The sequence below is a fragment of the Mytilus galloprovincialis genome, chromosome 10 (genome assembly GCF_965363235.1).
Source record: "Mytilus galloprovincialis chromosome 10, xbMytGall1.hap1.1, whole genome shotgun sequence".
Lineage (NCBI taxonomy): Eukaryota > Metazoa > Mollusca > Bivalvia > Mytilida > Mytilidae > Mytilus > Mytilus galloprovincialis.
Window position 1 is genome coordinate 52750603 of NC_134847.1, and position 27881 is coordinate 52778483.

Below are 27881 nucleotides of genomic sequence, written 5' to 3' on the forward strand. Positions count from 1 at the left end.
CCAGGGATATCGTTACCATAAATTACTTAAAACCTTTACTAAATTTTTCCATAGATATAAAGATTTGGTTTTGAAGTTTGGTTGTACCTGTAGAAAACTTATTTCAAACGGGATAGCACATCCTCATTTTTACAGAAATGTTGTTAACCGTGGCCGGAAATTTAGAAATGATCCTTTTCTCTCATCTCTATTCCTAGTGTCTTTTTAATGTTGGGATGTACAAGTACACGGCCACGTCTAATTGTATTTTTGTCCATCTGATGAGTTAAGCCTTTTTTTCAACTAATTTTTATAGTTCGTTTCTTTTTTTGTTTACTGTTATACCACTGTCCCAGGTTAGGGGGGAGGGTTGGGATCCCGCTAACGTGTTTAATCCCGCCACATTATGTATGTATGTGTCTGTCCCAAGTCAGGAGCCTGTAATTCAGTGGTTGTCGTTTGTTTATGTGTTACATATTTGTTTTTCGTTCATTTCTTGTACATAAATAAGGCCGTTAGTTTTCTCGTTTGAATTGTTTTACATTGTTATTTTGCGGCCTTTTATAGCTGACTATGCAGTATGGGCTTTGCTCATTGTTGAAGGCCGTATGATGACCTATAGTTGTTAATTTCTGTGTCATTTTGGTCTTTTGTGGACAGTTATCTCATTGGCAATCATACCACATCTTCTTTTTTAAAGTAACAAATATTTTGTCAATAAAAACAATTACATCTTGATGATGTCATTTTAAATGATATCTTATTTGAATTCGAGTGCGATTTCCCTCAATTTGTTAATGATGAAAACTAGTCTAAATAATAAATCAAAGTATATTGGTTAACGTTTTCCTAAGTACGAAAACATCAAGAGAGAAAAAGTGGGAGACGTTAAAAAAATGTATATCAGTCAAAGTAAAACAGGCAACAAACATCATGTCAAGAAGAGAAAAAAATTCACAAAATATATTAATTCGACAACGACAATCTTGTAGGACTACCATGTATATAGATATTTAGCTAATTTCAGTAAACAGTACCGTTCATGCTCTGTACTATCTATTTCTGAACTTTTCATTTAAACTTTAAGAAATATAAAGCAACCAAAAAAATCTTGACAGAGAGAGAAAAAACATTGGTAAAAAAGAGCATGATTAGCATGCAGTATAGACAGTTGTAACGTTTTGCATTCGAGATTTTCGTAAAGATTTTTGAATAAATACCAGCTTATGAATATATAAACTTATTAAACTAAAGGATATATTCCTCATCCCGCCGAGCGGACGATTTGAATTTACAATTAAGACTTTTAAAAAATAAAAGCATAGATGGAGAGCAGAATTTGGAGGGCAGAATTTAGTAGATTATATATAAAGAATCACTGAAGCATGACTGGAGTCCCCCTTTTTAGGTCAGTCAGCCCCCCTCTTTACAAAAACAATCTGAATTCGCCACTGAATAGTTCATATACACAGGGTTGTTTTGGCCGACGCAAGCTATGCTACGACAAGCATGTCACGAATAATTTATCAATAATGTCATATCGTATTACAAATCAGTAGGGTTAAAACGATCAATTTTAAATAGTCAATTGAAACCTAGTCCGTAAAATTGAGCTATGCACACAAGGCTGTCTAGATATTTAGGTATTTACAAAATTTGTGTTCTACTTTGAAGTTTTCGGTCTTTCCAAACGGTTTTAGTAAGAACGAAAAACAATGCGTTATGTAAACCACAAAGGATTCTTACATTGTTTAATTTAATCATTACAATTTTTTGTAGCTAGTTAAAGTGCAAACTAAAAGCCTCGGTCACACCTTACCGGATAGCACGAACGGACGCCTAACGGATGAAAATATAAGTTGTCCGTTGACAAAATTGTTATCCGTTGGGAGTCCGTTGAAGTACTGACCGAATAAAACGGACGGGTAACGGATGCATAACGCATACACACCGGATATGCAACGTACGAAAACGGACACGTACCGGACAGAACGGATGTCGAACGTACATCCAACGGACGAGTACCGCATAAAACGGACACCTAACGGAACCGTACCGGATAAAACGGATGAACAAGATATACAGAAAAATCAAAGGCGACAATAATAATACATGTAAATCGCATATATATTCAAAATTTTCTGTGTAACTGGTTTTGGTTTATTCTTCAAAATTCCACCAAAGGGCAGTGTTTGGCCTGAATAAGAACTGCTTGATTGTGAAGACGTGCCTATACTCTAAGATCGATTATGAATAATAAGAATTCATAAACCTAAAGAAATCTGACATACTAATAATTGGCATTTCTGACGCGAAATTTTCAATTGGCATTTATTCGTTTCAGATCCGTTCATCATCCATTTTATCCGTTATACGTCCGGTAGAAGTCCGTTTCTCATCCGTTCAACATCCGTTTTATCCGTTAAACGTCCGGTAGAAGTCCGTTGGTGAATTTATCTTCCAGACCTCCAACGGATGTATAACGGACACGTAACGGATACAAAACGGAAACGAAACGGACGAGTACCGTACAAAACGGACGCCTAACGGACGTTCAACGGACATTTTATCCGTTGGACGTCCGTTCAAAGTTTTGAACATGCTCAAAATTTTCCACCGGACAAAACGGACGCCGACGGATAAAACGTACGCTTAACGGACATGCAACGGATATGGACGGACGTCTAACGGATAAGAACGGACGTCTAACGGACATGAACGGATTGAAAAAAAGTTATCCGTTATGCGTCCGTTCGAGCTATTCGGTAAGGTGTGACCGAGGCTAAATATATTTAAGGAACTCCTTTTTCAAAAACACCATCGATCCTATTATTTGATAATATGACATTGAGTGTTATACACTGTTTACGAAGTGCGTTTCTATACATATAAAGTTTAAATAATATATAGTTCTTCTTTCATTTCGGAGTAAAATGTAATATATTACGTTATTTCTATATGTATATAAACATCACACTATTATTTAGATAAAGGAGCGTTCTCCTTTTTGCTCATTTATCCAATCTAATTAAAATATGGAACTCTCATTGGATTTAGTATAATGAAATCAGAGATCTACATTGTAATTAGATTGTAATTTATCGAGACTTTGTGCAATTGATTATTCAGGTTTTAACCAATGTACGTGAAGATTGACTTCCAAAGACAATACACAAAATGAATTGCAATGGCGCAACCAATTATTATTTTTTTCCTCTTGACATTTCTTAAAGTCCTATTAATATATGTCCTATCCTTAGTAACATTAAGTTTTACTTTACCCTAAAATATGAAATTTCTACTTTGTGCCTTGATAACGGTCTCTAATTGTACCTACAAAATAAACTGTTTGAAGTTTACAATCATCTATAATTGTGAACACCTTCAGTAACTTAAAATTCAACTATTTCGGTTCTTATAATTCTTTTGCTTTCAAATATTCAGCCTTGAGCGATTCAGATGAAGGTAAATCCAGAAAACGCTTCGAAAGCATGAAAACAACATATCGTCATATTTTTTTTAGTGATAGACATTAACAATTGTATGCTTTGAATGTTGAAAAAGTTGCCTATTTTGAATGCATGGATTTAGTGAAATATATCCAAAATTAAGGACATTAAATTTTCTACATAAGGAAATTCCTGTACCAACATGATTAAGTCAGGATTGTAATAGTTGTTTTCCAATAGTTCGTTTAATGTGTTTGATGTTTTGATTTTTTCCATTTGATAACGGACTTTCCGATTTAAATTTTCCTTGCAGTTCGGTATTATTGTTATTTTACTTTTTACTTTTTACCTTAGATCCATTTCTTTTCAAGGATAACAACTAATATGGATCGGGGAAAAATTGTATTTCAAACATAATAATGGTAAGATCCCCTGTGCTATTATGAAATAGCAATGATGTGGTCATTTAGCTAGATTTGGTATAAACCCGTTTAAACATATTGGTTTACAATGCTTTGCAACTTCTTATCTGATGTCCAAATGATTTATAAATTGTATAATACAAGCTATTCAAAACTTTTTTTAAAAAGATAAACAAAATAATTGTGCCCTTACACCAACCTTGAAGTAGGTTCTTCATCTTTTTAAGATGGCATGGGATTTGTTCTTGAGACAATCACATTGTTTTGTACTTTCATTAATCCTTTTTTTTCTTAAATAAAACTCAAGGTTGTATACCCCTTATTTTGAAAGAAAACCAACTTCTTATTTCATTTCTCTTTAGAAATAAAATAATTTTCTCATGAAATTCAGAATAAAACAATTGATTCAATATAGCAATGACCCCGACAAACACATGACTGGTTAGCGCTTTATTTTATCCTTCATTGATGTTTTCATTACCATATTTTATGTTTATATCGACAATTGTGGTTATGATATCATATGTTTCATGAATTCCTGAAAAGTAAATTACATTCCAAATAACAAAAGTTAAGCTACATTTTCTTTTAAAAGAAATCCGATTAATCATAAATGTGCATAACTATTGCATAAAACTACAATACAAATGTTTTATGTGTTAAAAATATATATCAATATATTTGGTTATTTTCCAATATTAAAAATGGCTCTCCTCCAAGTATGTCAAGAACGTTTATGATTAATGAACAGTCCCACGTAGTGTCATGCATAAACCTTCCGATATTGCAGCAAGTCTATTTAAAGTGTGTCAATAGATCAAAAAATTTAAAACGTTATTTTTTTTCGGTTTAAAAATAGATAAGGAAAAATTTAAAATATAAATACTTTTACAGATAAGTTTTACATTTCTGAAAAGAATGAATTCTTTTACCGATGTGATTTACTAATGGTCATGTATACTTGTTTCCTAAAACCGTGGAATAAAATAAGGTGTATAGCTTTTATTAAGAAATAAACTTTGAACTTTTTTCTTACAACAGAAAAAGAAGATATTAGAATTTGATATTACTATATATATGATGAAAAATATATTAGATAAACTCTATGTAAATGTTCCCACATTTTTGTTCCTTAATTAGATATGAATAATTTCAAGGAAGATCTTGTGTCTACGCAATTTAAAAAATAAATAAATTTTGAACTAGCTATTCAGTTTCTATCTTTCGCAGATACAAGAAATGATAGTCACAAGATCGTGTATACTTTCTACATGAATGTTTTTATAGAAATGTTCTATGAATTCGACAGAGTTGATAATTAAAGATATGTCACATAGAGTTTATGTCGAATCGTCAATTGTACGAACGAAAGAAATTTAGGGAATACCATTTAAAAATAAACTTGCATTTCCAAGTAAAGATATAATACATTTTTCTTCTTTCTATATAATGGCTAAAATTAGGAACCTTCTCATAGTTTTTCAGTGCACATTGGTTTAAAAAAAAATCACGTCACGTGCCTTGCCAAATCAATATAAAATAGTGCGCTTTTAGAAAGAGCTTTTAGAACAATATTTTATCAACATGGACTCTGCAGAGGTAAGAAATGATGCACTGTATTGTAAAAATAGGTACTGCATTTGATATAAAACAATGAATTAAAAAATAATATACTAATCAGGCAAATTGGTGGTTGATTTTATGGAAAAGATTGAGTTAATATATTCAAATAATATTTGATTTTTTATAAGAGACCGTAATGCAAAATAAAAAAAGAAGAAAAGATACGAAACAACGACATCATATTTTGAGTAAACATTAAAAATATGTTAGTATATAAAATGAAGGAATAACTTAAATATTTTATAGGATCAGAATGCTTTATTTGTTCCAAGTCACCAAATTGAATAAATTATAATTTTTTAATTTGTTTTCACTGAGGGTAAACGTAATGCAATGTCAAAATATTAAACGGGCGGTACATATAAGATACTGCAAATTGTATAACTAAAGTATGAACAAGAATAAGTAAATTTAAAAATCTATAAATCCATCTAATATATCTGTTTATTACAAAAGAAAATAAATTGAGGAATAAAAATTAGATACAATAATATGAGTGTTGGGGTGGCATTTATCAATGACACAAACTGAAATTGAAATAAAAGATATTTCTTCTTTCATATTATATTAAAGAATATAATGGGAACAAACAGATATGAGACAAACCCAATTTAACACATGCTATCAACAGTACATGTAACTAACAAGAGGTCCCATGATGCTTTTTTTTATATCATATATATATACTTAAATCTATTTTAGAGCTTGCATATATGATTAATACAGACTCAACCAAAATACCTATTTCCCTATTCTCCCACCTCTAGTTAAGTGTAAACCAATCGTTGTTCTGTAAATCCCGGCGGATATTGGCACTTGATATTAAAAGAAAATATATGACGACTATTTTTGTAATACAAATTGATATCGAGAAATGAGTCACATTGTACATATCTTGTCATCTTGTCTTATCACTTCATGCAAAAGCTAATTACCAGGAATTTGAACACTAACAGACATCAAAAGATCGTGTGATACAAAAAGAAAAGACAATAATGCATGTACTTTAAGAGATGCGTAATATTTAATATTTATAAATTAGCAAGACAGAATGCAAGTATGAAACGACATATTTTCTACCACAAAGTTAAAGGAAGTAACATTCCGCTATGTCTTTGTCTCATTTGATCTTAATCTTCAACGTAAAATCTCTCGGAATCTATTTTACAATAAAATGAATATCATTTGCTTTCGACAACAAGTATGTTTCAACGGATATATATCCAGTTGCAGGGGCGGATCCAGCTATTTTAAAAGGGGGTCCCAACTCCCGGAACCCCCTCTGTATCCGCCACTGAGTTGCGCCAGAAAAATGTGTTCCTTTGTGCCAATGCTACCGTTGATCCTCTATTTCTTAAACTACTATGTAATATATTTGCACCAAAAATGAAATATTTGTATTCACTGCAGTTGACCAACACTTAAAAAAATTCTCCATATAGGTTTTTTGATATTTATAGATTTACGTTGAGATGACCAATGATAATCTATTTATCGCTATTTTACATATGTCGACGTTGTCAATTGCATATCAATTTCATTAGCAACGCCGTGTGCCTCCTTTGTTTCTAGCGATAGTTTTCCATCTCAAGCGAGTAGCATGATATGAAAAATTATCACGAAAAGATCAAAGGAAAAATGCACCAAAAAAGCGATCAAATACATTTCCATTCTTTGTATACACCAAACTTTTAATTCCTAGATATGGTATACATCTGTTGAGAACATATAAACTTATAGGGGCACTAGCTGTCAAATTTATGTTCACCGATTTTAATCAAATTCTCATATGTAATTATAACAATGTAAAACATTTATTCAAACTATTAAAAGTCTAAAATAAATAATAAACAGGGTACGAGCATGAAAATACGAAGCTTCGTTTCGTGTGTATTTTAGTCCAGAAACCATCTAATTAATTATCGAGTTGACCTCTAAAGTCATGCGATGACCATAGAAGCGATGTAAACATAAATATAGATATAAATAGATTAAGCAAACTCGTGTTGTTGTATTATTCTAGGTCTATTTAATTTCATATAATAAATGACAAATAAATGTTTATCATCGTTTTTACCTTTATAAGAATGAATTTTTGTTGATTGAATTAGTCATTCAAATGATTTATCTTTGTTTCATTTTCAATGCTGACATTTTTTTCCTTAAATAACTTTACACATACAATGCACGTGTTATCAATCTCAAGCTAAGGGGTTAAATTGAAGTTCACATGCATACGGATTCGATGAGGTCGAATTATTCACTTGCAAGTGAATAATTCATAATCAATTTTTTTTTAGCTAATTTTGACAAAATTGAACAATACTGGCTGCTAAAAGCTAATTGTTGTTACACTATTTGCATTTAATTATTGATTGAGTAAAAAAAAAATAGTAATTTTTTTTATACATCTCGTAGCTAGTGCCCCTTTAATCAACTACGTCGTTTATTTTTTTACGCCATTTACAAAAATCTACTAATGTTTATGACAATTAAACAGAAAAAAGTTCATAGTATAAATTAAAGTTTTAAGCGGTAATTGTTTTTTACAACCATATTGGAAGGAAATCTTTTGACCCGGTATTTGCTTGTGTTTTTTTTTCATGTTAAGATTTTAAAACATTCTTCACATTCTTTCAAGAAGATAATGTTACCTTATAACGTATTTGAATCGTCAGTTTTACGAACGTAAGATATTTTAAAGAATATTAATTTTAAGTTAACATGCTTTTCCAAGTATATATAATATCATTACTTTCGACATGACAGCTAAAATAAGAACCTGAAAATAGATTTACAGTTCAATAGAAATAGCAGGAAAAATCACGTGTGTTGAAATCAATGTAAATTTTGTTCATATAGTAGGGAACTCTTCATACTTTTACAGGTAAAACATTGATTAAAATGGACTCTACAGAGGTATTGAATTTTGTGTAAGATCGAAAAAGACTGCATTTGATCTTTATATATAGCATTTGGATAATTTTGAAGAAATATTAGTTATGCAAACGGTTGAAGATTATTTTTTTTCTAACCATATTACTAAAAATCTAACTATTCTGTATACATTATATATGAAAATTTAAATTGAAGGAGAGGTAATGCATATAAAAGACCCACCCATAAATAAAAGTCAGCGAGATGAATATTTCAAGTTTTTTTTACATGAAGATTAAAGGACTCCGAAATATGAGTTTTATCAAATTGTTCTAAATTGGTTCTGAGTGATTTACAATACAATACAATACAATATTTTATTAACGTCTCACCTTCTTCAAAGCTATACATGAAACATGGATTAAAACAAATTACACATATGTAAAAGCCATTCATATAGAATTATGAGAGACGATTATTTACACATTAGAAACACATTTTACATCGCTTAAAACATTAAAGAAAAATATATATATATTAAAAAAAAAAACAAAAAACAAGCATGTTATTGAAGCAATATTGTTGTAGTATAATTATTTTTAAGATATGAATTTAAATGTATATTTTAGAAGATAATATTATAGAATTAAGAAATAGAAAAAGACAAAAAACAAATGTAATGTTAACATGGGTACATATAAAATAGTGTTACTTGAATATGTTGTAAGTATGATCAAGAACATGTTAATTAAAGGAAAAAAGTTTTAAAACGAACAGAATGTTACTACTAGATATAGAATAAAACAAATGAAAAGATAAATAAAGGGTGATTGACACGATATTAAATTTCAAAGAAGAATATATATTTTTTTGTTTCATATCATATTAAAACCAAGAAAATGAGTTTCTGCTTAAAGGTTATGAAACATAACCCAAAGAGAAAATAAATAATTTCAACATAGTTATTCAAATTCACTGTCACGAGATCCCATTTTTTTTTTATCATATACTTAAAAACCTGTCAAATCCTTGTATAGACTAGATTAAATTCCTGATTGCACCATTTTCCGATCTCCACTTAAGTTCAAACCAATCGCTGTGCCCTTTGTCCGTTTGGCTATTTAAACTTAATTAAAAATATATAAATAGTACTTAGTTTTATTACTTATATATAAGAAATTGGTGTAAATAGGTCAGAGTTATCAAGTGGAAGATAATTATCAAGAATTAAACAATAAGTAGACGAACAATCATATCACGTGTGATTCAAGAGGAAAGACTACGAATTGCGTAATATTTTAAAATAGATAAAACACAATTCAAATAAGAGAGGTCATCTAACAACACCCTTCCTGAGAATAAGGAAGTGACATTACGGAATTTCGTTGTTTGGTATCCTTAAAAAAGTCTTTAGTTGACAAAGTACTGATTATATAAGGCTTCGGTGGAAATATCCAATTGCGCTAAGATGCGTTATTTTGAGATAAAAGGTATAATATGCAGCAATGCTACCATTGTGCTTCTTGTTTTCAAAGTAGCTAGTATAATTTACATAAAAAATGAAGTATGTGCCTATAAGGAAAAGCTATTTATCTTGTATGTATATACTTTGAAGAAATACTAAATAGCAAATGGTTGAATCTTGTTTTCATGACCATCCCGGCTGATATTGAGACCTTAAAATCTATATGAAGAGTTCATAGTTGTTCCCCATATAAATTACAAGAAATGAGAGTACATAGTCATACTTAATCAAGCGGTAGCTAAAAACTAAGAATTAAACAATTAACAGACGTCATTCAAAGAAATGTTGATACAACAGGAAAAACAATAATACATGTACTTTACAAGTTGCATAATATTTAAAAATCAGTACGAAAAAATCTAACACGAAAGGTCAGAGTTTACAGTAATCACATTCCGCAATATCTACGTCTGTTTTGATCTTGAAACAAAAATAAGAATCTTTTCATTTCTATTACAAAGAAATTAACTTATTTGGCTTCTGATCACAAATATGTTGTAAGCAGGTATATAAATTTGCGGCAAAATGCGTTCATTTGATCCATAATTCATCTGTGCCAATGCTTTCGTTGCAGCTCTTATTTTTATAACATTAACTATTATCATATGCAGCAACACAGATAAAACACAATTCAACATAAGAGAGGTCATCTATTAACATCCCTCCTCAGAATAAGAAAGTAACATTCCTGAACGAAAAAATATTAAAAAAATAAAACTTCACTTTATATATTGACAATTTTAGTACGACTAGTGCTACAGGATTATCAGAAGATAATTGTGGGTTAGTAATCAAAATCCCGATATCCCTATCTTTATGCCTGTGGTTATGTTAATCTTATTTTCGTGAAAACAGCATGTCGACACACACTAACAATTGAAGGCTAATTTTTGCACCTTTTTCTATATATATACTTTTATGATTAGTGTCTGCTTATTCTGATCTATTCTGGCTGTTGTGTATGTTTCATTCAGGTAGTGATGCTACTGTGTATATCAAACGAGTAAATAGCCATCTATATTTATTTTTTAACTGGTGAATTGAGGATATTTGTCAAATATATATACCGGTAATTTGGCGCAAAATGAATTGCAGATTCAAATACGTATTTCCTGTACCAGAATAATAGAAGGATCATGCAAAGGCTTTTTTTTTTTTTTATATTAAATGGATATTTAAAAGTAGAGATTTTATGCGCTCACAAGAGAACCTATGAATATTTTGAATAAGCTTCCATGGGTTATAAGCAATACATAATGTAATGGTTAAGAAATGAAATGAAAGAATGTTTTGTCTTATCACTATAACTTGATTAAAAGAATACATTTACATGTACTTTTCGAGTTTTTGTTAAGTGTTGATACATTTTGAATTGCCCGTTGCATAATAAAAAAAGAGGCATAATAGTGAATATCTAATAGAATAGAATTGAATTGAAAATGTGATTGTGTCAAAGAGACAACAAAGACAAAGGAGTATAAACCAGCCGAGGCCACCAAACGATGAGGAAACCCTGCAACCAGAGGTGGGCTTCAGATGGTCAATAAACAATAATATGTACTAGTTCAGTGAAAATGGACGTCATTAAACTTAAAAAAATATAAATGAACTTAAAAACATACCAGACTTAAAAAGGGCAAACGCTCCTGACTTGGGACAGGCGCCAAAAATCCGGCAAGTTTAAAACTGTTTTATGAGATATCAACCCTCTCCCCTATACCTTAAGCCAATGTACAATAGACAAACACTCAGCAGTACGCACAGTAAAACTCGATTTAAAGGAAGTCCGATTCCGATGTTAGATTAGGTAACAAAGAAAACTAAGCAAAATGACCATAATACATATTTAACAAAAGACTACTACCAATACTGATATGCCATCTCCAGATCTCAAATAAATTCATTGAAAGATTATGTGTTCGTCGTTTGAAAATCAAGCAGAAGTCAATTTTACGAGCATTAGGCAAACAGGTTACAAAAAAAGCAGTATCGCTTTTACTATACCGTTAATATTTCTAACCGACATTAATCTTTTATAATTTTTTCTAGGAACCAAAGAGTGCGGCCCAGATAGGCAACATCGAAGCTGTGAAGTTTACTACTAAGTTCGATAATTTAATTCCAGCACTTACAATATTAGAGGTATAATAATTATGCACTGCTAACCTTTCTGTAGTTCATCAGATCAGTTGTGTTTTATATAATGTAGTTTGGTATTTTGATGCTGTTTTTGTGTTATTGCCATGGTAAACAGTTTGTTTTCATTTTTGAGTCTGAAATTGTCTTTGTTTTCTTTCACCTCTTGTGATACACAAATGAACCTTGCATAGTGTGTTCACTAGTTTTGTTGTACATTTTTTGTATTTTGCATGGATTCTGATGAAGGTCTCCATTCCATTCTGAAGTAATTGACCCCAACTGGTTTACCAACAAAGTCATAATCATTTCTAGTTGGAGTACGGTGCGTTTTAGTTGCCCTAAATTTCTAATATACAACAAAACGTTTTCAGTTTACACTCAGCTCAAATGTCCTTTCTCAAATAGTCTGTAATAGCGCTCAAATAAATCTCAACTCATATGATTTAACCAACCATTTGTTCTTCTTAAAATGTCCTGTTATCATGTCTTAAATATGGCAGTTGTTATCAAATAGTCCGATTCTATGTAACTAGTATTTTTTTCTTATAGTTCAGTTATTCTGTTGTTCTGGTTTTTATTTTATAGTTGATGTCTTTCTTCGGTTTTGATTCGTGGCCCGAATTTGTTTTAATTCATCTAAAAATATTGAACATCGGTATACTACTGTTGCCTTTATTTACGACACTACCTTACATATGCGTCTTATCTATATACATTTGTTACATGCAATCGAAGCCATTATGCTATGCAAAGGAATACGTACAGTATACCTCCTGTTCATTGTCTTTTTTTTTATCAATTATACGGATGCGTTATTTTTATTTCTAATATAATGCTGATGGTATATTCTAACTGTTGTAATGAAAGAGGATAGTTGTGGAATACTGTTTACTGCTCACACTTGCTTTCAATATCATACACATCTGTCAAACTTCCTTTAAAACTAAATCTGTATAGTCGTATCATGGCGCACACTGTGTAGCACTTATTTGTATTATTAATGCAAAGTTATTAAAATATCTATAAATATGTTAAATACTTGCCTTATTTGATGGTGTTTCTGTATTAAAAACTCGTTTGATAACAGTACTTCAAAACAGTTCTCAATGTTCTGATTAAAAGAATGTTTGAATATTGTTTTTCTCTAGAAACATGATGTTAAGATATCTCATGTCGAATCACGTCAATCAAAAGAGTTTAAAGATTGTCATGACTTTATGGTGGTACCAACAACACAAATGAATGGTTTAAAAACTGCTATCGACGAACTGAAGAAAATAGGCAAATGTGTCACCATTGTTGGTGAAGGTACGTTATGTTATTTCATAAATATTTTTGTTTGCGTATACTTTTATTTTTAATTAGATATTTTATTTTAAAATGATAGAGAGATTTAAACGAAATTACATGTATAAGGTATTAAAAAAAGATGATGCACCTTGTGAGGAAGATGATTTTCTCAAAGTTTTGCTTAGAACAATATTAAACGTGCGGAAGTGATCAACATTACTGTTAAACTGCAATGGATCTAAAACCAAACAAAGATATTTTTTACCAATAGTTCTGATATATCCCTATCAGTTTTGATCAGTATAATAACAAAGCTTACACAGAGGAACCATACAAATGAGATAAGAAAAGAGTTAATATATGTTTTATTGTCTGTATCATAGACGACATAAAGAGGGACATGCCAATAATACTAAATAGAACCAAATCATCATGATCATAACACGTGAACAGTTAAGATGCATGATTTTTTGATTGAAGACATATAAGTTTCCTTTGGAGAACTTGTTTTAAACAAATAATCGGAATTCCCATAGGAACCGATTGTGCTTCTCATCTTTCCGACTTCATTTATTCTTATGAGGTTGACTTCATATAGAAACTTCTTACGATTAAAAAAGAAGTAAGCAGTATCCTTTAACGACACTTTCAAATATAAAGTTGATGTTCTTTCACTAAATAGTTTGATATATGGCGACTATGATAAACGCTTGTATCCCATCGAGCTTGAGATGAAATACACAAGTCTTTCTCATATAATGACCTACATCTTGAAATTGTCAATTAACGTCGATTGAGAACAATACTTTGCATCGAAAGAAACGATTTCTGTAGCAACATTCCAGCAACACCTGCATACAGAGTATATATCTCAAAATTGATATGATATTCCGGGATTTAATTATATAAAGAAGATATTTTATGATTGCCAATACGAGACAACTTTTCATAAGAGACACAGATACACAGTAATAAACATCTATAGGTTACTGTACGGCCTTTAACAAATGACACATGCCACATAGTCATCTAGAGCCGTGATGTTGTGGTTAGTGCATCTGACTACTAACACGAAGGTTCCTGGTTCGATTCCCGTTCCGGACTGAATTTTCGGCTCTCTCTTGACACCAATTGCGTGTATGGTCTTGCGGAAGCGATGATAGTCCGTCGGAAGGGGAGAATAAATAGCTCACCCGTGTTAAGAGAGAGTCATATCTCTTGCACGTAAAATACTTTTTGAAAAAGAGCAGGCGTATGCCTCTTCAAGGCAGCACTTGCACCCGCAAAGTAGAAATGGATTAATATAAGTTGTAATTGCTTTATTCCTAATCCACTATGAATAAATATGTTTAAAGTAAACTAATCTATAAAAGTCCCCGAAATGACAAATGTAAAACAATTTAAACGAGAAGACCTATGAACTAGTTTATGTACAAACTAATGAACGAGAAACAAATTTGTAACACAGCAACACACGACAACCACTGAATTACAGCTCCTGCCTTATGACAGGTTCGAACATAATGTGGCGGGGTTAAATAAGTTTTAAACAATTCTTAACGTATGACAGTGGTGTAACAGTACAACATAAAACAAATTTAGACAAATCATAATAAGATGGATATAAATAGAAATACATCTAATAAAACATAGTGTGGACGTGGACAGCTACTTGTACATCCCAACAATAAAAAGACACTGAGTAAATATCGATTTGAGAGTACTAGTATTTGCAGCTACTGCCAGCTATTTCAAAGCCAGTGAAAACTTACAGAAATGTTGTCCTCTGCTGGTTCTAAATTTCAGAAAAGGATATTTTTAGATTACTTTTTATAATGGTCCGTAAAATATTATGGTTGTCCACTATGTCTTGACGCTTGGATTTTTCTTTTGAAAACTTTAATCAAACTTATTCGTACTATGTCTATACACCTGATATGTATTTCTGGATTAGAACACACCAGAAACGCCAATTAATGTCACACGTTTGGCTTTTAAAATTGAATGACATTTAATAAGCGATTTAGCCAATAAAAATTGAAAAAAAAATTTAGATAAAATACCGAACTCCGTGGAAAATTCAAAATGGAACATCCCTTATGAAATAGCAAAATAAAAGTCTTAGACAAATCAGACTAATGGATAACAACTGTTATGTTCCTGCCTTGGTACAGACATTTTCTTGTGTAGAAAATGGTAGATAAAACCTGGTTTTAGAGCTAGCTAAACCATTCACTTTAATGACAGTCGCATGGAAGTCCAGTCTAAAGCATTAAAAGAACAGCCAACATAAACAAAGGTGACTGCTGTAAAAAAACACTTCATCTTTTGTTCTTATACCCTTTTCATAGTATGTCATCTGCAATTTTCTATTTACAACTTATTAAATAAACTATTGACTTTTTTTACAGACATATGGATCCCTAAACACGTTTCGGATCTAGACAGATATGTGGACAAAGTTCTGAGCGCTGGGGAGGATCTAGAAGCAGACCATCCTGTAAGTTTTACAAGCACAAATCGTAACTTCAAAATTATAGAAACCGACGACAATGATACATCATTATTAATTCGTTAAAATGTTTGCGATAATAAAGCAATTATGAACTTCTTTGCATAAACACTGTATTATAATATACAAACATTAACGTCAGTATGAAGTCATGATGATCGACTTGAGATACATATTTTTCACAATTGACTGCTAAAATATCCTTAAGACCTACACCCTTTTTTACTCTTGAATCACAGATTCTATTCGCTATACATACCAACTTGTATCGACACAGTAAGTTCAATAGAGAATATAACATGGCAAAATCCGTATCATATGCCGTATCATCCCGAGATACCAATATCAACCCGAGGGCCTTTAGATATTGATCGAGGGTGATACGGCATTTGATACGAATCTTGCCCTGTTTTATACGCTTTATCATATATTTCAACAGGAGAGTATATATGAACTGCTCTCTCATCCCTAGCAACTGGGTTATCTACAGTTCTACTTTTTTCGTGTTTTAAAAGTTCAAAATAACTGCTCAATTACTCATTCGAAGCACCTGGGTCACCTTACAATTTGCGTACTGTTGTTTTAAAAATATTTTGTTTATTGTATTTTTTGTGTGTTGTGTATTGTATTTCATTGATTTTGTTTTAAAGTTGCATTTAGTGTGCCAGAAAATATGAAAACTCGGCGTTTGTGACGTCACATGACAATTAATGACGTCATTCAATTAATTGCGTCACGCCCGAATGACCGTTCATTTAAGACCCATTTTGAGGAAAAATATGTCTTCAAGAAACTTGCATAGATTAAAACGGAAATTGTGTAAAATGAAAATAAATTGAGATAAAGGGTCGGATAAAGGGTAGGGTGTCATAAAGGGTATGATAAAGGGTGCCCATGAAAGTTACGCGATATGGATTAAACAGCAAGCTATTTATTTAATTTTCAAAACTACTATATGTATTACTAAATATATGATAAATCCAAATATCTATATCTAAATTTGGAAGCAGATTGAAAAGTTGTAAATATTTTTTTTCTATTCATAGGGATTTACAGATGCAGTATACCGGAAGAGAAGGAAATACTTTGCAGATATAGCTTTAAATTACAAACAGTAAGCACTGTTATCTTATACAGTTAAAACAATTTATTGTAAAAATTTCTAAAGCAATTGTAAGACTGTTTAGCTACAACGATGTTTTTTTCCCTTTTCATATCACAACTTAATGAAGCGGAGTTTAGAACTGTCATTATGTCCAATTATCACATTTAACTGATAAGGCAGTTCTGATGAAAGTTCAAATTTGCCATGTTGAATGCGATGGCATTTTGAAATAGCATGTCATTCGATACCACTTACTAGTCCATGATTCCATAAAATTTTTAAGAATATTTCTATTCATCACTTATTTCAATTATCATTAAAACAATTGCTGAGTTCAAATAACAAATATATTCGACACATCTTAGCCAGGAAGGCGAAACATATCAAAGGAATATTTAAACTAATCGAAAATCGAAAATAAAATGACTATATCAACAATACTATGTAAACAAAAAAACCAACAACAAACAAACAAACAAACAGCATTAAAAAACAAAATAAAAAAATAAACAATAATATACATTACACAACATATAAAAATTAACCACTGAACAAAAATACCCAATAAAAAGCTGGGTGATGTCAGAGGCTCCGGGAGAATTGAGTATATAATACTGTTCGTCTTAAATTTGGTTGTTTCTTTGAGTATTCAGTTGTATGTTTCATATGTATATGAGGCTTACTTTTTTTGGTACAAATTGTAATTTGTACAAGCACTTTTTGTACAAATTTGTTCCTTTGGTATTTCAACCAAAGATGAAGAACTGAATCTTCCATCACTGTATTGGATACCTAAACTACATAAGTGTCCTCACAAACAACGGTATATTGCTGGGTCTTCCAAGTGCTCCACGAAACCTCTTTCTAAATTATTAACAATTATTTTATCAGCAATCAAAGACGGGCTTCAAAGTTATTGTGAAACTGCCTATTCTAGAGGTGGCGTGAATCAGATGTGGATACTTAAAAATTCCAAAGATCTTTTAGAGTACATACAATCTAACTCTCTTTCATCTTGTAACAGTATTAAAACATTTGACTTTTCTACTCTTTACACAAGTATTCCACATTTCAAACTAAAATACAAATTGAAAGAGTTGGTATTACTTTGCTTCATAAAAAAGAATGGCCAACGTAGATACAAGTATCTTGTCTTAGGGAGGGATAAATCATACTTTGTAAAGAATCAATCTGATTCAAACAAAAAATTCTCTGAAACCGATATTATCAAGATGCTTGATTTCTTGATTGACAACATATTTGTAACGTTCAGAGGACGTGTTTTTCAACAGACTGTCGGCATCCCAATGGGAAGAAACTGTGCCCCTTTACTTGCCGACTTGTTTCTTTATTATTATGAGGCTGACTTCATGCAGGAACTTCTTAGAAAGAAAGATAAGAAGTTAGCAATATCCTTTAACTCTACTTTCCGCTATATAGATGACGTTCTTTCACTAAACAATTCAAAATTTGGTGACTATGTGGAACGCATCTATCCCATCGAATTGGAGATAAAGGATACTACAGATACAGTTAAGTCGGCTTCATATCTTGACTTACATCTAGAAATTGACAATGAGGGTCGGTTGAAAACAAAACTTTACGACAAAAGAGATGATTTCAGCTTTCCAATTGTGAACTTTCCATTTCTAAGTAGCAACATTCCAGCAGCACCTGCATACGGGGTATATATCTCCCAATTGATACGATATTCCCGTGCTTGCATTTCCTATCATGATTTTCTTGATAGAGGGTTACTGCTCACAAGGAAGCTATTAAACCAAGAGTTCCAAATGGTGAAGTTGAAATCATCCCTTCGTAAATTTTACGGACGCCATCACGAGTTGGTTGCCCGTTATGGAATAACCGTTTCACAAATGATATCGGATATGTTCCTTACGTCGTAACTACAACCCCCTTCTCTTTCATGAATGTGACCTACAGAATTAGACTATTTACCGGATTTGTAATCACATAAGCAACACGATGGGTGCCATATGTGGAGCAGGATCTGCTTACCCTTCCGGAGCACCTGAGATCACCCCTAGTTTTTTGTGGGGTTCGTGTTGTTTATTCTTTAGTTTTCTATGTTGTGTCATGTGTACTATTGTTTTTCTGTTTGTCTTTTTCATTTTTAGCCATGGCGTTGTCAGTTTGTTTTAGATTTATGAGTTTGACTGTCCCTTTGGTATCTTTCGTCCCTCTTTCTTTATAATTTGTACAAAGTCAAAATACAAATTATAATTTGTACAATTTTTTTGTACAAATTATAATTTGTATAAAATAATAACTTGTACACATTATAATTTGTATTTTGACTTTGTACAAATTATAATTCGTACAAAAAGTGTTTGTACAAATTACAATTTGTACAAAATACGGCTTAATTTCACTTATAACTGGTACAATAATTTATCATATGGATATTGTGACAAAAACAGTGTTGATACCCACTATAAAAACTTTTCAATGCTATTTTTAAAGTCATATTGATTCATTTATATTGCCTTGAGGTTATAAATTGAACTTCTGTTCAATTGTCTTTCACATGGTCATTAACACAAGTAAAAGTGAAGGTGTTAAAAAAATGGTTACCCCTTGAGGATAATGTATGTATGATATTATAAAAACCCATTTTGAGGTCTCCATAAAACTAACAAAGACCTTTAAAAAAACATTTTGCTAACATTAGCCGGGAAGCTATACGCATGATTTACAACCAATTGTGAACAATGTATCTTGAAACGAAAACGTACTGACATACCAAAACTAGTTGTTAAACCAATACTTTCTGCTGATTTCAACTGTAGAGGGCAGATTGACCTTGTAGACCTTCAATCTGTCCCTAACCATGAGCATAATGCACTATCAAGATCATCTGACCAAATTTAGCGTGCTTAGAGCTCTGAAATCTAAGAGAGCTGCTGAAGTTGCGTATCAATTACTTGACATTTTTCTTCTCTTTGGTTCACCCATATCCTCCAAAGAGATAATGGGAGAGAAACACAGATGCTGAATCGGTAGAATCTGAAAGAGGAATATACAAGGTGTTGTTGTAGAAGAAGTAAATTTTGGCCATCGTGTAGGGACAATAGCTGGTAATTTATCAGGAGTCTTCAGCACAAACCAACTAGAATGAATTAGTGACTCTTCTTTGTCCGTTGCACAAATTCCAGATTTACAATTTTCCCAGATGGAAGCTGCGAAAAAAAATTCAAAAACTGGTGAACAGGGTTATCTCTCTTGCAAATCCGAAGGCGGCTGTAACAATTCGAAGTGTAAATGCAAAAAGCAGAATGTATTGTGTAATTCAAGGTGTCATGGTTCGCTCACCTACTCCAACAAATAAAAGCATTGTAATTATTGTATAGTATTGTAAATAGAGTAGTCAATGTGTTTCATATTAATTCGTAATTAAAATTGAAATTATTTTTTATCATTTGATTGTGCACTTATTGTATGTAAAATATTGTACAAGTTATAAGTGAAATTATGCCTTATTTTGTACAAATTATAATGTGGACAGGCACTTTTTGTACAAATTACAATTTGTACAAAGTCAAAATACAAATTATAATTTGCACGATATTTTTGTACAAATTATAATTTTTAAAAAATGATAACTTGTACATAACATATATATATATATGTTTAATACCTATGCCGAATCGAAGAAAAGTTTTGTAATACGATTGTAAATACAAACTCAGGATTAGCAAATGCGTAATAAAGAAAGAAAAACTTTAATATGTTGGAGTTCCATATGTCTATGTTTATAATCAATTAAGAAAACAAAAGATAATAAAAGATACACGAATACTTTCTTTTCAAATAATCAATTTAAGAATTATTGAAAAAGAGACGCAATACAAATGTATGAATCACCTGAAATATTTTGTTTGCAGTGGAGAATCTATTCCACGTGTAGAGTATACGGAGGATGAAGTAAAAACGTGGTAAGTTATTACGAGATTTCCATCAAAGGTCATAAATCGATTGAGAGAAAACAAATCCGGGTTACAAACTAAAAACGAGGGAAACACATCAACTTTAAGAGGAAAACAACGTCATGACAGAACACAATACATGACAAGCTTGCATGCCAATCACTCGATAAGAACAGTTATAGTTCATTTAGTGAAGTCGAGGTATAAATACTTTAAAATATATTTAGTTTGACGAAAGGAAGAACTCCTAGAATATAACATTATCAAAACAGCAGACAATCAAATCTTACATTTCACGGTATTCTAATTTTTTTCTTAGTTTCATAACACTTGAACATGGCATCAAAAGTCAACACATCAAGACAAGAAAGCCATTCGTAATAGGATACCCATATTTCTAAATAGTCTTTTAAAATCATATTGATGGAGACGTCTTCAATAAAAAACGATCGAAAAGAACTAGAGATTACATCGTTAGTCTTATAACCAATACCTTTAATAAGAAATGATTGTTAAAATAGGGAATGAACATAAAATGATAGCATGTATACATTAACATCTTTGGCAGAAATTTTACTAATAATATCTGGCTACATGAATTAAGAAAAGTATTTTAAATATTGTTTTGCATTTTGATAGGAACGCAATCTATACAAGATTAACAGCATTATATCCAAAACATGCTTGTAAGGAGTTCCTGGAAGCATTTCCACTTCTACAACAGAAATGTGGATATAGTGCTGATAACATTCCACAGCTGGAAGATATATCAAACTTTCTGAGAGGTGAGCATGTTACGATATATTATCTAGTAACTTACTAAAATAGGTAGATATTTTGTTCAAGGAAGGGGGAAATAAAGCGATTATTGGGGTTTCTTTTAATAAATAACGTACGACAAGCGGAATATGTTCCTTGTCCTCGAAGTCACATGAATGTCGTAGTCATTTAATTTTGATGACACATATCACACTTTCGATAAGATGATTTCAGATCTGTTTCTTCCAAAACTACTAGCTCTTAATTGAAACTTTCCTGCAAGAAAATCATGGCAACTATTGCAAGCGGTTGAATATCACAAAAACTGCAAAATGTCTCAATATGCAAATACAGCCTTCCATTACATTAAACAACTTTGTATGTTTTATTGTGCATTAAGGAAGGCAGATACGAGACGCTGCTAGTATTAGAAAAGGAGATTTGTCTAATTTAAAAGTTAGAACTCAAAACGAAAGGTCAAGAGTCTATTAGTCATTGGTTGTTGTCCATTTAATACTTTCTGTTTGTTATTTTTTTTATTAATCTGAAATCAATTCTATTTAGTTGTTTTAAAACTCCTCCCGTCAGATTCATTTGTAGTTTAATATTTTGTAAAGTTTTTATTTATTATCAAGGGCTGAACTAGAAACCGTCGTCCTTTCGTGTATATTAGCCTTATTGGTTGGGTATCTGCTGGTTATATGTCTCATTGGATATAAAATTACTTCTTCCTTTCCTTAAAATATCAATACTGTTAACAACGTTTTCTAAAATATGAGAGAGAACTGATATCGTCAAAGCACCCACTAATACTTATATATTGATATCCTTTATTTTATTCAGATCGTTCCGGATTCTCTCTACGACCAGTAGCTGGTTTGCTATCATCAAGAGATTTTCTGGCAGGATTAGCTTTTCGTGTCTTTCATGCAACTCAGTATATTAGACATGGTTCGAAACCACTCTATACACCCGAACCGTAAGTATATTCGTACGCAAAATATTAATGAATGTACACATATAAATAAGATGATGTGGTATGAGACAACTATATATTCATATATCAATATGGGATTATTTATGATTTTTTTTCATGATTTTTGAAAGACTAATCTATGTGAGTAGTTGGCGCATCCAAAAATAAGAATGCAATGAACAAGTCATTATAATTCAATGTAACCATAGTTGTCAGCACTTATGTGTTGACTTGGATAGTTATCAAAGGTACCAGGATTATAATTATTAGTGTTGTCAAATCGTACAGTTCTAACTAACCGGTTACTCGGGTAATCGTTCGACAGATTTACCGGTTAACCGGTAGTTTAAGTTGATGTTTGAATGCCTTATATCTCTCTATATATATCATTGTGTTTTAAATTGGCTTTTGAATTAACAGAGATGTCTGCCATGAGTTACTAGGTCACGTGCCAATGTTTGCAGATCCTGATTTTGCACAGTTTTCACAAGAACTAGGACTAGCCAGTTTGGGAGCTTCAGAAGAGGATGTTAAAAAGCTTGCAACGGTATGTTAGAATTTTCAAGTCAAGTTAAGAATTCGGAGGGTTTAATTTGTATTGTAATAAATAATGTGTTTCATTACTTAAAAACAGTAACATTGTTAACACAAGTAGTATTGTTCTCGTTATACTTTTTATGTCTTAATTGATATTACCGATATCGAGATTTATAACACAGTTATTTACTGGGTTAAAAGTAAAGAGCGGCTGTCATGAAAACTAAATTGTTTCATGAAACTGAAAGTTGGCTTAAGTGTACAAACAGCAGACGTTAAGAGAGAATTCGAATACGAAAGTTAACAGATCATTTTCTGTCAGCAATCAATGATTTGTTACCCCGTTTAACAGACCATTTTCGCAAATAGGTGCACAATGAATATACTACAAAGGTTTTATAATTACTTTTTGTAAGATACTTTAAAACATATACTTCATCTCGTGAATCAGTTTTCAGTTGGAATGTTATCATCAAAAAACAATTGATACTATAATATCCATATAAAACTGGTATGATGTATGAATAAATTGAGACAATTGAAAACACCTTCTTTCTGTTCTCATCTTAAAGTTGATGTGTTTCCCTCGGCTTAAGATTGTAGCCTGGATTTGTTTTCTCTCAATCGATTAATAACACTGGTATACTAATGTTGCCGTTATCTTTGTAGTGATATGATTTTCATATTTAATTAATTTAATTGTAGCTGTACTGGTTTACCATAGAGTTTGGGCTCTGTCGTGAAGGAAAAGATGTGAAAGCGTATGGTGCTGGAATTCTGTCTTCATTTGGAGAAATAGAAGTAAGCATTTACATATTAAAAGACACCATTGAAATGGATATAAAATAAATTTATGTATTTACCTAAATTGTTACAATATGTTTTAGGAATACCACATCACTGTTGATAAACTATCGCTAGTAATGGCGTCGACTCAATTGTAATAAAAAAAAATGAAGAGCCTTTATCATTTCACTTGAGTGAAAACACAATATAAAAGTTTGAATATTTGCAAAAGTATCTACTTTATTGTCAAGTAGAAAATTTCGTCAGCTATTAGTCTATTTATCTATCATATGATCTAAACACGTAGTTTATCCAACTAATGTGATATTATCTAAGTGCTCGATAGAATGATCTTTAATTGTATAGTTCATATTTTCACCGAAAGATTTCGATTATTGAATATCTTAAAACACATTGTTTTGTAATATTCCGTGCATAAAGGTAATCCACTTAAATCCATATGTTTCATATATCGTGTGCTATACTAAAACTACTTTTAGCTGATATGGGATACATTTGTCTATGATGCTTTTGAAAGACAGACAAGTGAGTGGTGTTTTTTTTATTCTCTCATATTCATATTCATACATAAAGATTATTGTATTAGTGATTAACCATTTCTGTGTTTACTATTTAGTACTGTCAGACAGATGAACCAGAGAGACGCAATTTTGAACCAGAAAAGGCAGCTATTCAAGAATATCCTATCACTAGATTTCAACCAATTTACTATGTTGCTGATTCGTTTAAGTCTGCTAAAGATAAAATGAAGTAAGCAATGTGAAGTTTAAGGAAGGGTTAAATGAACTTATGATAAAAGTTTATGGTCATTTAGGTAAAGAAGATTATTAAAAAAACTTTTCAATATGCATTTAAAACATCGACCCAAATACTGGAACATACATGTATCTGAAGATGAACATGCGATCTGCAACATTTTGTAAATTTATTTATTAGATCTAGCATAATTTTCAATCAGTATCACATTCTCTTGATGCAATACATTAAGATATTCAAAGAGAAAGTAAAGAAATACAAATAAAATGACTGCCGGATAATTTGTTTTTTTTAAAGAAATCTACCCTCTAATGATATCGACTAGTTATTAAAAAAAGGTATGATGTAAAAAGGGAAAAGAGAAAAGTTCAATAATATGTGAAATTGTTAAGTACATATATACAAAAGCAATAATAATAAACAAAACAATAACTGAAGGTGTTTAAAGTTAATGTGAGGAATCTCAAAGTACGAAAGTGGCTCATATGAAATTACGACGTTCATATATTAGTGGCTTATTTTAGAGTAGTTTTAATACAACATTTTCAGAGCAGTTTTTATACAGCAACGTCATACGCAATGTTAGGACAATAGGAGAATATGACGTTAATATTTTGTGACATATCCGGAATGAACTGATATAAAATTTGAATATTCCACATGATTGCTAATTACTGTTCACAAAAAGACCAAAGGACTATCAATAGATATGTCTAACATTTAGTGATTTTTTTGTGGCCAAATGGTTGCTTGAAGTAATCTGTGACAATATTCATAGTACTAGACCTTTATTCATAGTTAGAAAACACAAGCTCTGATACATATCACACTAACGGGTAGATAGATAGAATGGACATTGAAACAACATGTCTAAGTTTCTGCACAACATAAAATTCGCGTTTATGGTTGTTAATTGTTAAGCGTTTACATTATCTCATAATGTTTTATTTAGAGATTATGCATCTAAAATTCCACGCTCATTTAATGTGCGTTACAACCCTTTCACCAAAAGAATAGATGTCATCGATGGGACAAAAGGAGTGGTTAATCTAGTCAAAGAATTACAAGGTATAAACTTAAGATTAAGTTTTGCGTTAATTGAGAGATAGATTAAATATGATAGTTTGTAGTAAACGACATACAAAGAAATAAAAAAATCATCGTGTTTTTTATAACTTCAAAGTTCATTAAAACAACAAAATGATCAGTGCAGTTATGCAATAAAACGAAAACTTTTTTTCATCTATTGAAAGTTTTCAAACCATAAAGATTGATATGTCTATCGCATAATGATATTTATGTAAAGAAGATTTCTGTATTTGGACAAAAAAATATGTGGTTTGAAGTTGAAACGAACAGTTTGAAACAACTTAACAATTTTGTGTCACGAAAAGCATTCAAAATGCATAAATTCTAATATATATAGGGCATTCATGCTCCGATGACAAATCAATATGGCGAAATACCAACAGATAACAATATTCTTCACTAAAAATTATCAAATTTCAACATCATATGCCACTCATTAATTCGCTTCGGTCGAGCTACATATAAAAAAACCTCTGCTATAGGTTTGAGTTGTTCAATAAATTTTCCCACTATTTGGTTTTATAGCTCCTGACGTTGTGACGTATTTATGCAACACTTTTTTTTAATCTTTACTGAGAAAGTCATACCCTGAAATCAATCTGAACAATCATTAATGTCCATATTTTTTTTACATTTATATCTCTCACAACAGAAAAAAACACCATCGCGATAGCTATTATATCTGCTTTATATATATTTCAGGTGAAGTCACCATGCTTCAGGATACACTTACAAAAATTGGAAGTTTTAGAGAGTAAATGGTGCACGATTGAAAACATTTTGAACAATGTCAATGTATACAAATTATTTGATGAATCTCACAGCTAGAGATGATCATATCACCAGACATTACTATGACTTAATACAGAAAACACTGCATTATTCTATTATGATTTTAGTCTCTTGTAATGTAGATTATATCAACTTAATTTTCATTAAGGTACCATTCGAGACAATTTACATTTCAACCATTAACACACGAGGCTTGCCATGACTTTCATGCATTTAAAGATTTACTTTCGATAGTGGAAACTTTAGTGGACACTTTTCTTGGAATCGTTTTTTTATTTATTTTAGTTTTCCCTCAGCAATATGAGAAGCCCTCTCTTAATATATTTAATAAAGAGAAAACTATATTATATAAACATTTTTAAAATTTAAATTGATGAAGAAAACATGTGGAAAGCTAACGAAAAAGCATCTAAGAAAGTTTAAAAAGATAAATAAGAACACAAAATGAATGAATATTAGAAAAAAAAATATTTGTGTATTATAAGACTGGAGTTCACTTCATTTTTATGTTCCTGCTATGCTATCAGTACAAAAGAAACTATGTCGTGCGCTTTTATACAGGTAAACATGCCTTCTTTTGTGAAGGTGTTACTAAGCTTTCATTTTCGTCCATATAATTTCTTTTTTGGGTTTGTTGTTGTTTTTTTTTACCATGTAACGCTCTCAAATGTCCAATATCTGAAACCAATAAATGCAACATCCAACAGGATGCATCCATTTAACTTTCGATTTTCAAAGTTTTGCATCATGAACAGTTTGCCTCTACCACTGATACCGCTGTAGTATATCGTAATTTGTTAACTTTACAGATCTGTCATTATGAAATAGGAGTGTTTCTGATTGTATTTTCACATGCAGTTGTATTTAGATTGTAACAACTATTGTCTTTACATTCGTTATTTGGTAATTTATTTATGTAGTAAACTATTTTATCACATCAAATTGTTTTACATGTTTATCAATTATTTTCACAAAATAAAAAAAGTAGCTTCATGTTTCTAGTCGTTTCATAAAGTATACTCATAAAAAACAAGGGACAGGGGAATCGTAAACAGTTTATTTTCATTTCAGTGCATACACATGCTTTCGAACTATTAAACAACGTATACGACAATTCCACTGGTCCCTGTATTCGGTCCACTGTTTTCTGCTTTTGAAAATGTCTGTGCCAAGTCAGGAATGCGACATTTTTGTCCATTCGTTTGATGTGTTTTGTCATTTGGTTTGCCATGTGATTGGGGACTTTCCGATTGGATTTTCCGCGGAGTTCAGTCTTTTTGTGATTTTACCTTTCAGC

At 31.3% G+C, this 27881-nt stretch overlaps 1 protein-coding gene across 2 annotated transcripts in view; it reads left to right on the forward strand.

Annotated features, from left to right (window-relative positions):
• The first annotated feature begins 5325 nt into the window (after nt 1-5325).
• Nucleotides 5326-27881, forward strand: part of LOC143047818 (protein henna-like) — a 49124-nt gene continuing 26568 nt past the window's right edge. The window contains exons 1-13 of one of the 2 annotated variants that reach the window (XM_076221099.1): nt 5326-5449; nt 11925-12017; nt 13163-13322; nt 15716-15804; nt 16863-16930; nt 20827-20877; nt 21508-21653; nt 22471-22606; nt 23024-23150; nt 23846-23941; nt 24564-24697; nt 25656-25771; nt 26495-27581. In XM_076221099.1, coding sequence (XP_076077214.1) covers nt 5435-5449; nt 11925-12017; nt 13163-13322; nt 15716-15804; nt 16863-16930; nt 20827-20877; nt 21508-21653; nt 22471-22606; nt 23024-23150; nt 23846-23941; nt 24564-24697; nt 25656-25771; nt 26495-26550 — 1287 coding nt within the window. In that variant the 5' untranslated portion in view covers nt 5326-5434 and the 3' untranslated portion in view covers nt 26551-27581. Of the gene's footprint in view, nt 5450-11924; nt 12018-13162; nt 13323-15715; nt 15805-16862; nt 16931-20826; nt 20878-21507; nt 21654-22470; nt 22607-23023; nt 23151-23845; nt 23942-24563; nt 24698-25655; nt 25772-26494; nt 27582-27881 lie in introns of those variants that run through there. The other variant, XM_076221100.1, reaches the window with a different exon arrangement.